At 49.3% G+C, this 15,321-nt stretch overlaps 8 protein-coding genes across 8 annotated transcripts; 5 read left to right on the top strand and 3 right to left on the bottom strand.

The window, feature by feature from the left end:
* Window positions 1–887: 887 nt before the first annotated feature.
* ARB_02642 (uncharacterized protein) lies at window positions 888–1,479 on the top strand (the record flags this gene model as incomplete). Its single annotated transcript, XM_003011074.1, has 3 exons — window positions 888–1,007; window positions 1,065–1,365; window positions 1,427–1,479. The coding sequence occupies 3 exons, from the start codon at window positions 888–890 to the stop codon at window positions 1,477–1,479; spliced, it is 474 nt and encodes a 157-aa protein (XP_003011120.1).
* A 911-nt stretch (window positions 1,480–2,390) lies between these two features.
* On the top strand, window positions 2,391–2,915 carry ARB_02641 (uncharacterized protein; the record flags this gene model as incomplete). Its single annotated transcript, XM_003011073.1, has 2 exons — window positions 2,391–2,672; window positions 2,730–2,915. The coding sequence occupies 2 exons, from the start codon at window positions 2,391–2,393 to the stop codon at window positions 2,913–2,915; spliced, it is 468 nt and encodes a 155-aa protein (XP_003011119.1).
* A 437-nt stretch (window positions 2,916–3,352) lies between these two features.
* ARB_02640 (uncharacterized protein) lies at window positions 3,353–4,217 on the top strand (the record flags this gene model as incomplete). Its single annotated transcript, XM_003011072.1, has 4 exons — window positions 3,353–3,356; window positions 3,476–3,580; window positions 3,689–4,068; window positions 4,140–4,217. The coding sequence occupies 4 exons, from the start codon at window positions 3,353–3,355 to the stop codon at window positions 4,215–4,217; spliced, it is 567 nt and encodes a 188-aa protein (XP_003011118.1).
* A 245-nt stretch (window positions 4,218–4,462) lies between these two features.
* Window positions 4,463–5,950, bottom strand: ARB_02639 (uncharacterized protein; the record flags this gene model as incomplete). The annotated part of the gene is made up of 3 exons (XM_003011071.1): window positions 4,463–5,337; window positions 5,423–5,584; window positions 5,650–5,950. The coding sequence occupies 3 exons, from the start codon at window positions 5,948–5,950 to the stop codon at window positions 4,463–4,465; spliced, it is 1,338 nt and encodes a 445-aa protein (XP_003011117.1).
* Window positions 5,951–6,467: 517 nt separating this feature from the next.
* On the top strand, window positions 6,468–8,237 carry ARB_02638 (COP9 subunit 3, putative; the record flags this gene model as incomplete). Its single annotated transcript, XM_003011070.1, has 5 exons — window positions 6,468–6,623; window positions 6,731–6,955; window positions 7,018–7,473; window positions 7,547–7,699; window positions 7,767–8,237. The coding sequence occupies 5 exons, from the start codon at window positions 6,468–6,470 to the stop codon at window positions 8,235–8,237; spliced, it is 1,461 nt and encodes a 486-aa protein (XP_003011116.1).
* A 324-nt stretch (window positions 8,238–8,561) lies between these two features.
* On the bottom strand, window positions 8,562–9,038 carry ARB_02637 (uncharacterized protein; the record flags this gene model as incomplete). The annotated part of the gene is made up of 2 exons (XM_003011069.1): window positions 8,562–8,728; window positions 8,783–9,038. The coding sequence occupies 2 exons, from the start codon at window positions 9,036–9,038 to the stop codon at window positions 8,562–8,564; spliced, it is 423 nt and encodes a 140-aa protein (XP_003011115.1).
* A 1,855-nt stretch (window positions 9,039–10,893) lies between these two features.
* ARB_02636 (uncharacterized protein) lies at window positions 10,894–12,590 on the bottom strand (the record flags this gene model as incomplete). Its single annotated transcript, XM_003011068.1, has 4 exons — window positions 10,894–11,268; window positions 11,343–11,802; window positions 11,889–12,306; window positions 12,353–12,590. 4 exons carry the CDS (start codon window positions 12,588–12,590, stop codon window positions 10,894–10,896), a joined length of 1,491 nt encoding a protein of 496 aa, XP_003011114.1.
* Window positions 12,591–12,888: 298 nt separating this feature from the next.
* ARB_02635 (uncharacterized protein) lies at window positions 12,889–14,886 on the top strand (the record flags this gene model as incomplete). Its single annotated transcript, XM_003011067.1, has 2 exons — window positions 12,889–13,770; window positions 13,858–14,886. The coding sequence occupies 2 exons, from the start codon at window positions 12,889–12,891 to the stop codon at window positions 14,884–14,886; spliced, it is 1,911 nt and encodes a 636-aa protein (XP_003011113.1).
* Between the last annotated feature and the right edge of the window lie 435 nt (window positions 14,887–15,321).

Genomic DNA, 15,321 nt, shown 5'->3' with positions numbered 1-15,321 from the left:
ATCAAAAAGAGCGAGAAAAGGAAAAAAAAGAAAAAGAAAAAGAAGAAAAAAGAAAAGATAAAGCTGAAATTCCCGTTTAACTCGCAGGGCTTACGTCATAAATTACATAATCACGGGTTAAGGTTGCTCCGGTGTTTTTCCGGGCCTCCTTCCTTTTTCTTTTTTTTTGCCCTTTTTTCCCTTTCCTCCTTGCAACAACAACAACCTTGGAACAACGTCGACTTCTGCTGCCTGAAGGACGAACGACGAGCTCTAGACACAGCGCAGTCGTCTTGCTTCACGTCTGTACGACGCATATAAATTATATTCTCTATAGTAGGGCCTCCCCCTGTTAGTCTTTTTGACCCTTCACCATGTCTCGTGGCGGCGGCACCACGCTCTACGTTACCGGTTTTGGCCACGGCACTCGAGCCCGAGAACTCGCCTACGAATTCGAACGGTATGTCCTCATCGTCGAGCTCCCCCTGATCGATACCTCTCGACCGATCCTTCTCTCTACGTCTTGAGTCCGAACCGTCAAACAAACAGCGATATTCTTTTCTTCCTGTCTTCCTGTCTCGTCAACGGTCCTACGCCTCCCCCGAACGCCCTTGGCATCAAGTTCTGTTCACGACGAGCTCCCTCGTCCATCAAATAGCTTCTACCATATACCCCCTGACTGGTTCTTGTTGTGAGGCTCATACGGAATTATATGCATATACTATCTCTCATCCTTACTCTTCCCGATCAAGAACAAAGAAGGTCGCCAGTGATACGTATCGTCTTGCTAACTTTTTTACTAAAGATATGGGCGCCTCGTGAGGTGCGATATCCCAGCTCCCAGAACAGCTTCAAGCCGACTGTAAGATAAATATAGACCTGGGTTAAGCTATTGTGGTACAAGGGGCATGCTAATGGTATTTTTCAGCTTTGCCTTCGTGGAGTATGAGAGTCGTCGCGATGCTGACGACGCTTACCATGAAATGCACAACAAGCGCATCGGCCGTGATGACGTTTTGAAGATTGAGGTAAGTCGGCCCAACACTCACATATGTCTTCTGGCTTGAGACTTACCTGTTTATTAGTGGGCTCGCACTCCTCCATCTGCGTCATGGCGCTTCGATTCCGGGCGTGACCGCCGTCGGGAACGCACTCCCCCACGCCGCAGTCACCGCTCTCCCTCTCCACGACGAGGCCGCGACTACTCTCCCCGTAAGGACGACCGTCGCGACCGTGACTTTGAGCGTCGTGAGAGAGACCGTTCTCGAAGCCCTGACGACCGTGACCGTGACCGGGACCGGGACCGAGACCGAGACAACCGGGATGACCGTGAACGTCGCGAAAGTGAGCGTGAGAATGGTACCACTAACGGAGATGAAAGGAAAGGTAAATAATCCCCCCTCTTGGTTTCCTTGGCGTCAATTTATCATCAACTGACCCGATATAGTTCCCATGGATTCTCCTCCCCCAGCACATGACGAGTTGGACACTGCTGAGTAGGTCAATCGCCAAGTTGCGAAGTTTCCCCCCTTTTCCGCCTTAACGCCGGAAAGCCGTCTCTTTCGCCCTTACAGAATCGTCGCTTTATGTTATTCCGCACGGGAGTGAGGAACTAGTTGCTTTCACTGGGTAGTATCCCTCTACTCCAACAGTTAACACTCCTCACAGGTCATGATTTCGCGCCCGTTCTATTGCTTCTATCACCTCGGTTCTCTATCCTTAATCTCTTTTTCCTTCGTCCGTGCTTGCATGTTTCTATTCGTTTTTCAGTGGGCAACTGGGTCTTCTTGCGATGTATAAACACCTTTTAACAGCGTTAGGTAAAATCTAACTTAGAGCTCTGTGGCATCTTTTCTTTTACCATAACCTTAAGAGACGGGTTTTACCAGGTTGGTGGTGTATCCTGCTCAAGCCACGCTGACAGGCTCTTGCTAGCTGAATTAAATATCTAATTCGTGGTTATCAATAAAAATTTATATGTTGATTATTACTGAAATTTTTAGCAAATTTAAATCCTATTTAAAAGAAGCATCAGCTTTCGCCGAGGTAAAGATTGGTAGTTGAGTAATTGAGTATTCTGGAGGTACCCATCTTAATGCGTTGATGTCACTGCGTACAGTCGTGGTTGGTGGCTCAGCGCTCCAGTTGGACAATAATATGTATATTTCTTTAGCCGGCATCCCTCAGAATACCAAACTCAACATCTCTAATTAACAAATAACGCCACTCACTCGGATTCACATCTACTCTAATTCCGCTATACCAGATCATTCAGAATACAATGGGATCCCCGTCGATTGCCTGCATCGGCATTATTGGGAAACAGGTTTGGACTTTCCTCCCGGTATATATTCGTTTACTTATAAGCTGACTTCAACCACCACCGCGGGCAAAAGAACAATCTGCTGCACATGTCCCTCTTTGAGCCACATGTAGACGACCAGCTTGAGTTCTCATTCATCTTAAACTCAAGTCTAGATATCTTTGATATGCGGCAACAACACACATCTGTGGACCAGGACCTTGGTCTCCTCCACGCCTTGGATGAAAGACTCTCTGTTTATGGATGGTTGACAAATACTGGAGTCAAGTTTGCCATAGTCGTGGACCTCGAAGGGAGGACTTCAGCGCATTCATCAGCGCATGAGCGACCTCTACCCGTTGTCGGGCTGCGGGATTCCGATTTAAAGCCGGTATGCGCATGATAGTACCCCCTTTTATGCACAGAACATGCTTATATTTTGACCCAGGCATTCCGAGCATTGCAAACAGCATATGTAAAACTACTGCAGAACCCCTTCTACAACCCAGACGACAATGTCCTTGGGAAGGAAAGCCAGACACAGCCAAAACCAAAGGGGATTGCTAGCCGCCAGTTTGTTGAAGAGGTCAACCGGATTGGTAGAACGTGGGCTCCAGGCGTAGCAGGTCATTAATACGGTTTCCTGATATTCTTATTTCTACAGCAGCGGAATTTCTCTTTGCTACATCGTTCTCCTGAGTGTGTCGTTTATAATCATGTAATTGGTTTAATGAGGAGTTTGGCTAAATTTGGTTCAATCGGCTCCGAGGCGCTCGTGGTAGATCCAACATGAACATCAAAAATATCATTGTTATATCCTTCCATCCCATTCTCGTCACCTTTACAACTGATGACGCACCTCGACAGGCGTCGAGCCGTTAACGAAAACTGCATACTTAGCTTTGAGTTTTATATCACGTGACTTCTTCTACTTTCGGACTAGCGTAGGGCTTCTTCCCACACACTCCACTCACCAAAATTCATCGCCAAAAATTCTTGAAACTCGAGCAGTTGTTCAACCACGCCGCTGCGAAAAGAAGTCCATCAGCAAGACCATTTCGCACCGCAGCCATGGGTAAGTAGCTGTATCATTCCACATCCTGAGCAGCTTTCAGACTGTCATCTCGTGTTCATGGCCGTCAAGAAGCTAGAAAACTAGTTATTTGATCCTATGCTAATACACAATAACTGTAGGTATCGATTTGGACCGTCACCACGTCCGCAACACCCACCGGAAGGCTCCAAAGAGCGACAATGTTTACCTTCAGCTCCTCGTGAAGCTTTACCGCTTCCTAGCCCGTACGTCTTGAATGAACCCCTCCGAAATCGCGAACGCGGAAGAAAATGTTCAAAGTGTGGAAGGAAGTGCTTGAAATTAACCAGGGGCGTTTTCTGTGTGATTTATAGGCCGTACGGACGCCAACTTCAACAAGGTCATCCTCCGTCGTCTTTTCATGTCCCGCATCAACCGCCCACCAGTCTCTCTTTCGCGCATCGTATCTAGCGTTAAGAAGGGATCAGAGGAAGCCTCCGTCGGAAAGACTATTGTTGTTGTCGGCACTATCACCGATGACAACCGTCTGCTTGAGGTCCCAAAGATGTCCATTGCGGCTTTGCGTTTCACCTCCTCCGCCAGAGCCAGAATTGAGAAGGCCGGCGGTGAGATTTTGACCTTGGACCAGCTCGCTCTCAGAAGCCCAACTGGTGCCAACACCATCTTGTTGCGCGGACCAAAGAACTCTCGTGAGGCCGTCAAGCATTTCGGATTCGGCCCACACAGCGGAAAGGTTAGTTTTAGATTGATAATATATACCTATTTTGCGGATGGTTGTATGGAACTAACGTATTACTATTATAGAAACCACTTGTTGCCAGCAAGGGACGCAAATTCGAGCGGGCTCGTGGACGAAGAAGATCGCGTGGTTTCAAGGTTTAAAATGGCTGTTGATGGGATACTGTTTCAAAGGTCAGCTTATAAAAATAGTGTAGCTGTACTTGTGATTGAAATGAAATGAATTTCCTACCCCCTTTCACCCACACGGCTGCTAGAGGGCCTCTCTAATGTGAAATAATTCTTTTACCGAAATGACATGACCTCTTTTCGATACTGTGAATTGCAATGAAACGTAACAAATCTTTAGTTCAATCTGGTGTCTATGTAAGCATACTGTTTTCTTCAAATCAAATGTCCATCTTTTCATGTTTCCAGGTCCTACCACCTTCGCCCTGGAAGTAGTCACCCGCAATATGGCCTTCCCCCCGGATCAGATATTTGTATATCGTCAAGCCTTCCAATCCGACAGGACCTCTTGAGTGAATCTTGTTGGTACTGATTCCAACCTCTGTGCCAAAGCCATACCTCATTCCATCTGCCATCCTAGAACTAGCATTCCAGTAGACGCCTGCACTATCAACCGCACTCAAGAAGCGCTCAGCAAGCTCCCTCGTAGACGTCAATATCACATCTGTATGCTTTGACGAGTGCCCCCCAATGTGTGAGATTGCTGCATCTACATATGACTGGTCACTTGTTCCCTCAACAGTTTTCACAGCTATGATTGCTTCGAGGAACTCTGTGTTGTAGTCTTCCTCAGTTGCATCTATGAGCAACGCAAGCTGGTTTGAATCCAGTTTATCTTGGAGTGCAGCCTTGGACTTTGGGTCACACTTCATAGTGACTCCCTTGGCAGTTAATGCTGCAGCTACCCTAGGGAAGATAGTGGATAGCGCTCTTTCATCAACCAGAAGTGTCTCTGCAGCATTGCAAGCGGCAGGGTAGTGCAGTTTTGAATCAAGTATAACCCGCTCAGCCATGTTAACATCGGCATCCGAGTGAAGGTAGATAGCACATCTCCCGTCCGCATGGCCAAGGACAGGGATCTTTGTATTCGTTTTCACAAACTTCACCAAGTCGTTTGAGCCTCGTGGGATCACCAAATCAATATGGTCATCCAGTGCCAAAAGTGGGAGAATTGCATCTCGTGTTTTGACTAACTGGACGGCGGCCTTTGGCACTTCTGTCGTAGCCGCAGCTTCCGCTATTACTCTAGATATCTCTATGAATGACTCGGTTGACTCCTTTCCGCCTGCCGCACGGTCAATGTCAGTATTTCCTTATAGACTCCTTGGGATTTTACGTACCCTTTAATATAGCAGCGTTTCCAGATTTGATGGAGAGAGCCGCAATGTTGGCAATGACTTCGGGGCGAGCCTCGAAGATTATCAGCAAAACACCGATTGGACAGCTGACCCGTTCAAGGATCAGGCCATCATCTAGCTTTGTTCGTAACGAGATATTCCCAACTAAAGAAGGACAAGAACATTAGCGAATGACGAACCATTGCAGGGGGGGATATTTTAATACATACTTGGATCTTCTAGATTCTTGACATCGAGAATGCCCTTGAGCATATCATCATACTTCCCAGGCCGAGCCAGGTCAAGTCTCTTCAGAATGCTTGAGCTGAGGTCACCTTTTTCAACTGCATTTGTAGCGGCTTCGACATCCCTGGCATTGGCCTGAAGAATGACATCTTTGTTCTGCTTGAGCGCATCATGTATGGCCACAAGGGCCTTGTTCCTGGCATCGGACGACAGGATAGCCAACTGCCTGGCACCCGCAGAAGCGAGCTTTGCTATCTCGGCTGGAGAAGACTCAGTCAACGACATAGTTGCGGAACAAAATAGTAGCAGCAACTGCTAATAATATATATATCTAGAATGATATAATATACTATATTATTACTTATCATGTTTGTAATGCGTAATGGTGGGGGTTGAAGTTGTGCCGCGCTAGTAATTTATGGCGTATTAGTTCCAGTATCTCTTCGTAATATTACACACCAGAATACTTACATAAGCCAACCTTTCAACATGGATCTACTTCAACTCGTTCTAAACGCTCCAAAGTCAACACAAGCCTGCATGTTGGATCTTCGTTTGCTTGGTACTTTTCTCTTCGCCTCTCGACGACGTTCACGACAGGAGTTGGGTCTCTTTTTTTGCAGTTAGATACGGGTTTTGCAGCCGGGTCTTTGCTAGTCACCGCTGCCTTAGGCATTATACCACCATTGTCGTGTTTAATTCAAGCCGGTCTGATAACGTTGTGTGTGTAGGGACGCTTTACCAAGTACATCCTTTTTTCAAATCTCACTTTTTTTTAATTGATCTACGCTGCGTCAGAAATATGGCAACCCAGCTGCTGCTGTCGTTTCCACCTTCGGCGGAGGTATCGGATGCAGAGTATGACAAGACAATACGTTCATTCTGTGTCAGTGTCAAAAAGCTATCTTTAAGTGGTCTAGTCGGCTCAAACACATCTGGACAGGGAAATCATCTTGAGGTGAGCATAATACCCCGTTTTCAAGTCACCTTATGCATATATATATATAATTATTATCATTGCCACTCATACATATCCATTGGTGCCTAATATGTTTGCATATATAGATACTGGACCCAGCCATACACTCTGTGGCATATTTGCATGTTCTTCTAGCATGTCATCAGATTTCTCAGAAGTCTGATAAATCATCCTTTCAGCCGGGCGGGGAAAGCTGGGAAAAAGCATTAATATTCTTTGAGAAATTTGACCCGGTCCAAGTCCGCTATGCGGGGCGTGAATTCACAAAGCTAGTTGAAATCATTGCAGTAATTGCGAGCACTCCACAAAAGGTATGTTATTACAGAGATAATAGGTGCACAATTTGGCGGAGCTCCAACTGATATACTTGTAGTCATTGCTGGCCATTCAGCCTCTCAAGAATGCCTTGCTTCGGCTGGATCCGTCAGGTTCAACCTTGACAGCAACTCATACGTTGTTTGTGCGTACATGTCTTAAAGCCAACGCTTGTCGTGCTGCGTTGCCAGTGTTAGAGAGATCTATCTTCCATATACCTACATCGGTGGATAGAACATACCATAAACGAGCGCAGATACTACCCTGTGTCAAGGATCAATCTAGCTCTACATTCATTACGGATTCCTCTGGTCTAGCGGGAAAGATTACTCACCAGACTTATCTTGAATATTATCTATACGGGGCTATGATATACATGATTCGAAAGGAATGGGATGACGCTTTGAGGTTCCTGCACATTGTTATAGCTGCACCAGTCACTAATACTGTCAGCAAGATCATGGTTGAAGCGTACAAGAAGTGGATTCTAGTGCGTCTTTTGGCTAAGGGACAGGTAGGTTAACTTTTCCATTTCTACAACGCATTGCACCAATGCCGGAATATACCCAATAACACTCCCTTGCCAGGTCTCAGCTTTGCCACGGGGGATACCTCCATTTGCAGTGAAGATATATAAGTCTCTCTGTAGACCTTATGAAGCGCTTGCAGACATATTCCGCGACGGTACTCTGCAAAGATTGGAAGCAGAAATGTCCGTAGGAATTGATCTATGGGATCGGGTAAGTTAAAACAAAGATGCTTTTCCAGCAGCTTAATTCCGAGATGTGACATGATATTGACTTACAGCAGGATGGGAACGCCCACCTTGTATACCAGCTCTCTGCTGCATATCGTCGGTTCTCTATTTTGAAGCTGGAGAAGGCGTTTTCAGCGATATCAATACCTGAGATTGCAAACCGAGTCTCTTATGAATGCAGCTCTGCTCAAGAATTAGAGGAGTATATCGCTTCACTGATAGCAGATGGTCAGTTAAACGCGCGACTTGTCCAGGCTGCGGACCCCTCTGGGCCTTCCGTACTTCGTTTTGGCAAGGATAATGCGGGCATGGACATGTCCGCAGAAGCTCAGCTCTCTGCATCCCTCATAAAGGAGAAGAACCGTATCAAGGCCATGATAGACAATGTTGCAAGAATTGACGTGAGGCTTGAACTGGGAGAAGATTACATGGAGGGGTTAGTGAAAGCTCAGCGGAGGGCCAGCGCGAAGAATAGAAACGCCACTACCTTCGACGAAGATATCATGGCCACTTCCCGCTAGAAGGGCATACGCATATTTACAGACTTGTGATAGATAGACTTCGACGCAGAAGCGAGGGAGGAGATGATTGATCTGAGAACGTGAATGATTGATTCTCTGAGGAATAATACGTTTGGTAGCGCAGGTTTCAAAAGAAAATATACAATTTGCGCTGCTTTGGCGTCAAGGTATTTCCAGCTTATGGCCGGTAAGAAAAGAATGGCTCATGGGGATATTTTTCTTGGACACAGAAACAAGAATAACAGGCCAGTACATCATGTCCCATGATGGGCGGTAGGTAAATAGTCAGATAAAATATTATTTATAAACAAGACCGAAGACGGCTTAATTTGAGGCGGGAGTCGTAGTGGTAGCAGGCTGAGCGGCGGGTTGAGCGGCCACTTCAGCGATGGAAGCCCCGGTGCCAGAGAGGTCGGTGGCCGTTGGGTTCTTCGAGTAGTAGTTGTTGATGGCCGACTTGATAGCATCCTCCGCGAGCATGGAGCAGTGCACTATCTATTTTGTTAGCATTCGATCATTTTATGCATGTTAATAACAAGACTCACGCTTGACTGGAGGAAGACAAAGCTCCTTTGCGATCTCGGTATTTCTGATCTTAGCGGCTTCCTCAAGCGTCATGCCCCGTACAAGCTCGGTCAGATAACTCGAGCTGGCGATGGCACTTCCACAGCCAAAGGTCTTGAATTTGACGTCGCTGATGGTGTTGTTGCTCTTGTCGACTCTGATCTGTAGTTTCATCACATCACCGCAGGCCGGGGCTCCGACCAAGCCGGTGCCAACGTCCATGTCGGTCTTTGACATTGAGCCGACGTTCCGTGGGTTGCTATAATGATCTAACAGTGCATGAGGTCAGTCAAGCTGATCGCTAAGTCCGCTGTACCGGTAAGGAAGAAGAGACATATCTTTCTCATGGTAGCTTCTGGTTGTTCGGAAGGTGAGCGCAGACACCGGAGCGAGTGGCGTCAAGGCCGGCCGTGATACAGCCGGAGATGCGATACATCTGGCCGCTCTGGGAGCAAGAGAAACGGCTCGTCTGAACATTGTAAAGGAGTGTGTAATATGATATTCTCTGCGTCTGGGTCTGCCTGGGCGAGAGAACGAGAGCGAGCGAGAGCAACGAGGAGGAAAAAAGAGTTGGAACTTATCTGATGGAGCAAAAGTCGGAGAAACCAAGAGGATCAGATAAAGTCGCCTCCGATGCTCCGCTGCGTCACATGATATCACGTGAAAGCATCAGCCATCCTATCACAGCCGCGATATAAAGTATTAGCTAAAAAAAGCGACGACGACATCAGAAAACAGAGGACGAGAGCGACAGCGAGCGGAAGCGCGAGAAGACCGAGCATCCGTCCGTCAACTGTTCTCTAGATCACAATAGCGGCAATGAATCCCTCGCGGGGAGGTAGCTTTGCCGTCAGGCTGCTGGGTGGGTTTCTCTCTTCTTTTTTTTGCTGCTTCATATGGTAATGCGCCATGCTGAACAAGAGGGATATATATAATACAACAGGCCAGCATCGCCCAATCCTTTCTACCACTCTACCGGCCCTTTCCAGCTCCAGATTTCAGTCGACACAAGCTGCGCCTGAGCAGTCGAGCGCCCTCCAGTCTACAGCCGGATCTGTCCCTGCGCGGAAAGCAAGGAGAGAGGTGCCTCTGCCCAGCCAAGAGAAACCCCAGGGTGTCCTCGACTATGCATTGTTCGTTAATTCCTCTATATTTCTGCTCCTGCTTCCCGAGGAATGCTAAGTGGAGGGGGTGCAATTGCTAATGGGGAAATTGGTAGGACTACGCTTGACCAGGTAGCAAACTGGGCTCGCCAGGGCTCTTTGTGGCCTATGACCTTCGGACTGGCATGCTGTGCCGTAGAGATGATGCATCTGTCTACACCCCGATACGACCAGGACAGGCTGGGAATTATCTTCCGAGCATCACCGCGTCAGTCTGACGTGATGATTGTTGCCGGCACATTGACGAACAAGATGGCTCCGGCCTTGAGACAGGTGTACGATCAGATGCCGGAACCACGATGGGTAATTAGTATGGGCAGCTGTGCCAATGGCGGTGGATACTATCACTACAGTTACTCTGTCACTCGTGGATGTGACAGAATTGTGCCTGTTGACATCTACGTTCCTGGCTGTAAGTTTCAACTTCGACTTGGACAAGTTTTTGACGGACGTTTGGCTAATGACTGTGGTCTAGGCCCCCCCACGTCTGAAGCGCTGATGTACGGTATCTTCCAGCTGCAAAGGAAGATGCGAAACACAAAGATCACTCGTATGTGGTACCGACGATGAGCTGGTTGTGTTGCTTGTGTTTAGGGAAGAAAAAAATGGAAGATATCCTGTAAAGTACTTTCTTTGTACAGCAACTTGGTGAGTGTGGATGCTTTGAGGTCACCTCACTCTAGTTATTGCGCTCTTTTCCCGTCTTCTTCTTTTTTAGTTCCTCTGCTTTTCTTTTTTTTTTTGCCTCTATAGATTGATCCAGGCCTTGTAATGCAAGCTGAATTCTATGGAATCTTTCGACAATAGTAAAAGGAATTTGATCTCAAAATTGATCAACCTATATCAAGAATAAAAGAGGTGAAAGCCTGCTGAGAAAGAAATGAGTGCTGGAAACACAGAAAATCAACATGGAGAGCAAAGAAGTGAGACTACTTGGTCTCGTCCTCGATGAGGTCCTGACCATAGTCGCTGTCAGCATCATTATTATTGTCATCTACCTTGGTAGCAGTAGATTTAGATGTAGTAGCGGTGGTAGTTGTAGATGTAGCTGCATCTGTAGCTGCATCTGTAGTGGTGGTAGTGGTAGTAACGGTAGCAGTCTTCGATATAGTGTCTGACTTTTCTTCTGCAGTTGTCTTTGATACTGTATCTGACTTGCCGTCCTCCTCGACTGTCTCTGTGGCAGTGGTGACAGAGGTGACAGTGATGAGGGGCTTCGAGGTGAGACTCCAGTCAATGATACCGTCGTCCCCGTATCGAGTCTGCAGCCAGTCATTGGCCTTTTTAAAATGTCCGCATGTCAACTAAAAAGAGTCAGCCTTAGATCCAGAATGATGGACAACAACAACAATAATAATAACATGCGTGGTATACGTACAAATCCCTTGTGGGCACTGAGGGGGCTTGGATGGACAGACTGCAGAACACAGTGTCTCTCCTTGTTGACTCCAGACACCCTCTTGCCTGCCGGGCTACCCCAGGCCAGGAAGACGACCCCCTTTGTGCGTACACGGGCGACAAGGTCAATGGCCCGCTGGGTGAAACGCTCCCAGCCACGCTGCGAATGGGAGTTTGCGTTGTGAGCTCGGACAGTGAGACAGGTATTGAGCAGGAGCACCCCTTGCTGGGCCCAGGGAGTGAGCAGCCCTCCGCGGTTGGCGGGCTCCTCGAAGGCCGGATAGTCGTTCTTCAGGGCAAGGTAGATGTTCTTGAGCGAAGGGGGAGCTGGCGTAGGCGGGCGTACGGAGAAGCAGAGGCCGTGAGCCTGGCCGTGGTTGTGGTACGGGTCCTGGCCTATGATGACCGCCTTGACCTTGTGCAGTGGCGTGTACCTCGACCTGTGCAAGCCCGCGAGCTAGCAAGTTAGCGTCTGTACGCCCTGTAGGAAAGCAGAGAGTAACGGGGGGGGGGGAGGCGGGCTGACCATGAGTAGATGTCCTGCTCGGGGGGGAAGATGTTGGCACCAGACTTCTTCTCGTCACGCAGGAAACGCTTCAGCGCCAGGAACTCGCGCGAGAGCAGCTCGTCCGTGAGATGGGCCAGCCAGCTCTCGTCCAGCGTGTCTATCTCGAGCTTCAGCAGCTCCCGCTGCTCGGCAGTCAGGCTGCTCGTCCATTTGGCCTTGTCGAACGCGGCCCTGGGAGCTGCCGATGCAGCTGTGCCTGAGCCCGGCGACGACGCGAAGAACGCCGTGATCGTCGACTTGGGCTTCTTTGCCTCCTTCGACGTGATGCTCGCCGCCCTCTTCATCTTCTTCTCTTCTTCTATCCTTCTTCCTTTATTATCTTCTTCTCCGTCTCTTTCTTGTCTCTTCGTCGTCTCGTCCTTCAGCTTTCCAGCTTCTGCCTATCTGCATGCTGACTCAGCAACCTAAAAAGCTGCCCAAACCTTGTTTTGCCTCTTTCTTGGCTTTGACTTTCAGCTTTCCGGCTTCTTCAGGTTCTTCTTCCAACCTTCGCGCATCGCATCGCAACCTGCAGAACGAACAAACTTCCAACGCCCACGCAACGCTCGCCGTTTCCTGCGTCTCCGTTGCCGCCGTTGCTTTTGCTCCCGCAGCGCCCCGGCCTGTCTCCTCGCGTGTCCCGGGCTGCCGTCTGTCGGCCGCCCTCTGCGTCGGCTGCATCGGCTGCGGCTTATCGTGCAATCCCTCGTTATCGCCTCCGCTCGCTTACCCCCTACTAGTTGACGCTGGCCTATACGACCCCTGGATTAATTAACAACCAACGACCGGCGCTGGGGCTCAATTATGTCACAGTATGCCTTAATTAATCCTTCCTGGGGCTTTGGTTAGAGACGACGACGACGACCAGAAGAGAAAACAACACCTGTCGCGCCTTCATGCGCACCCGCGGCCGCCTGTCCGGACGGCTAGTTGGTTACATACATATAACTACGCACTGCAACCGCAACTGCACGCTACAATGGCCTCGTCCATAACCTCCACAACCACGACCACCTCCGCCGCTGCGACAGAGCCATCGCCTACCTCGCCAGCCTCAGTCGCGGCCTCTACGGCTGAATCAGAGGTTTACCGGCCTACACACCCCATTGCGCACCTCCAGGGCCCCTTCGAAGAGTCCATCCTCGAGTCCATCCACGGCTTCAACCAGCGCGTCCTCTCCCCGCCGGATGCCGTTACCCGGCGCAAGCAGCTTCTCCAGAGTCCCAAGTACCAGCGGTCATGCTCCGGCAAATGGCAGCAGCGTGCCGGCGAGAGATACCATCCGCTCTGGAAAATCATGGCCCAGGTCTCCTTTGGCATTCACCTACTCGCCACCGGCTCAGCCAGGTCAGAACTCGAGTCCGTCCAGATCCTGCGAGTACACGTCGCCGAGATCGATGGCTTTGTACGCCGCACCATGGAGGACTACCAGCTTGCCCACGAGGATCTTACCGCGCGGTTCGATCTGCTCGCCGTGCCCCTGGCCAATCTGGACGTGCTCGACTCCATGCTCGGCGACGAGTCCTTCAAACTCTTCCTCATTGACTGCATCAGCAAGATAAACCATGTCGTCCGCCGCTCGGAGATTGCCCTCCAGGACTCCCTCAAGGATCTCAGAAAGGCCGCCATCGCCGTGCGCACCGTCAAGGACTACCTGAACATCATTCCGCAGCACCAACACACATGGTCCCCGTCCTTCGGGGGCGTCTATGCCGACATGTTCCAACGTGTCGGCCTCTGGCTTACCAGTCTGTCGAATCTCCAGGCCCAGGGTGTCCGCTTGGTCGAGTTTCTTGTCAATCTCTCCTCTTCTATCTCCCGGCTACGACTCCGGATTGGCCTCAATCAGGCTGGCAGTACGGTTCGTCTACCTTTTCCCTCCTTTCCCTCACCTCCCCATTTTACTTACTTTCCCCTTACTTATTCTAATTGGCCCCAACTATTATAGCGCTCTGTCACTCTTTCGCCGAATATGTTTCCTCCACCGCGGGCCGTGGTCTCCATGGACAATCTGCATGAGGCCCACCAGCGAGCCTCCTATGCAGACAAGCCTCTCCCGGACATACGGCAGAGAAACCGCTCAATCCTCTCCCTCAAGCGCTTTGGCGCAAAATTACAGCACCGCTTCTCCTCCGTTAGCAACCAGCACCACTCTCCAACGCCCTCAAAAACGAACCTCTCCACCACAGGCTCTCCCAGGCCGCATTCTCCCGTCCGAGCTCCCTCTTCTTCCGCAACTATCACCTCTCCATCCTCAATAAGCATACACACCACTACCCCTGACATTCCAGACCTACCAGAGCTCGTTGGCTCTCATCCTTTGCAGCCTCCCAAGATCCCCGAACTGGTCGGCTCCCCCACGTCTCCAAATATTTCTGAACTTCCAGGCTCCTCCCCGACCAAGACCCAGGTGCTTAAGTCGGTCGAACTCGGCTCATCCCTGGGCGAGATCCCGCGAGACAGCATCGACTCTCGCACCTTCGCATACGAAAATGTCGTTTCTCTCCCTGAATTCGAACGTGGCGCTCCTCTATCTTACATCGAAAAACACTTTCCGGAACTAGCCCTTTCAGACATCCCCATCCACCAATGGCCCACCCAATCCTTCAAACCTCGCCAGCGGCCCCTAACTCCAGCCCAGCTTCCGCGCAGACAAACTACCGCCAAACTAAAGCCGTTCCTGCGAGGCCTCTTCTCAAAGTCGTCGTGCGTGCAGCCCACCATCTCCGAGTCAGGCACGACAGGTGATTGCTCTGAAAAGTCGCCCGTATCCACTTCTATCGATCCTTCGCCCATACAGAGGGCCAAGAACGAACCACCAAATACCATATCTCTACGCACATTGACCAATAGCGAACCCCGGCTACCGCTTCCTGCTCCGTCCTTATATAATCGAGATACCATCAACAGCTACAGCACTCCTTCGCGCTCACCTTCTACCGCTTCCCGAGCTACCGCCCTCACTTCGGATGGATAGCCGTTACGGCCTCACCCACAATACTTATGTAGATATATACACCCATTGGTTTACACATATATATATGCCCCCTTTACGTTAAATGTTGATATTATTCATACTTCTATAACGCCCCTATCGCAGTCCCTTTCTTATGCTTCATCTACATGGGTTTCCCCCCTTCTCACATCATCTGCAGCGTTCTTTTCTTTTTTTCTAGCGAGGGGTGAAACCAGGCATCGCGGGCTGAGCATTTCAAGGAATTAATACTAATACGATCGATCACTTTGTACTAGAACAGGCCTTCTGTATTCTGTTTCAATCTGGGACAGGGCATTCTGTAGTGCATGCAACAATTCAACGAATTTTCATATGTACTATTCCCCTGATCTCCATTGAAAAAAAAAAAAAAAAAAAAAAAAAAAAAAAAAAAAAAAAAAAAAAAAAAAAAAGTTG

This window comes from Trichophyton benhamiae, assembly GCF_000151125.1.
Source record: "Trichophyton benhamiae CBS 112371 chromosome Unknown contig01462.26, whole genome shotgun sequence".
In the NCBI taxonomy this organism is placed as follows: Eukaryota; Fungi; Ascomycota; class Eurotiomycetes; order Onygenales; family Arthrodermataceae; genus Trichophyton; species Trichophyton benhamiae.
The sequence above is the reverse complement of the archived record's forward strand: the minus strand, read 5'-3'. Positions and strand labels throughout refer to the sequence as shown.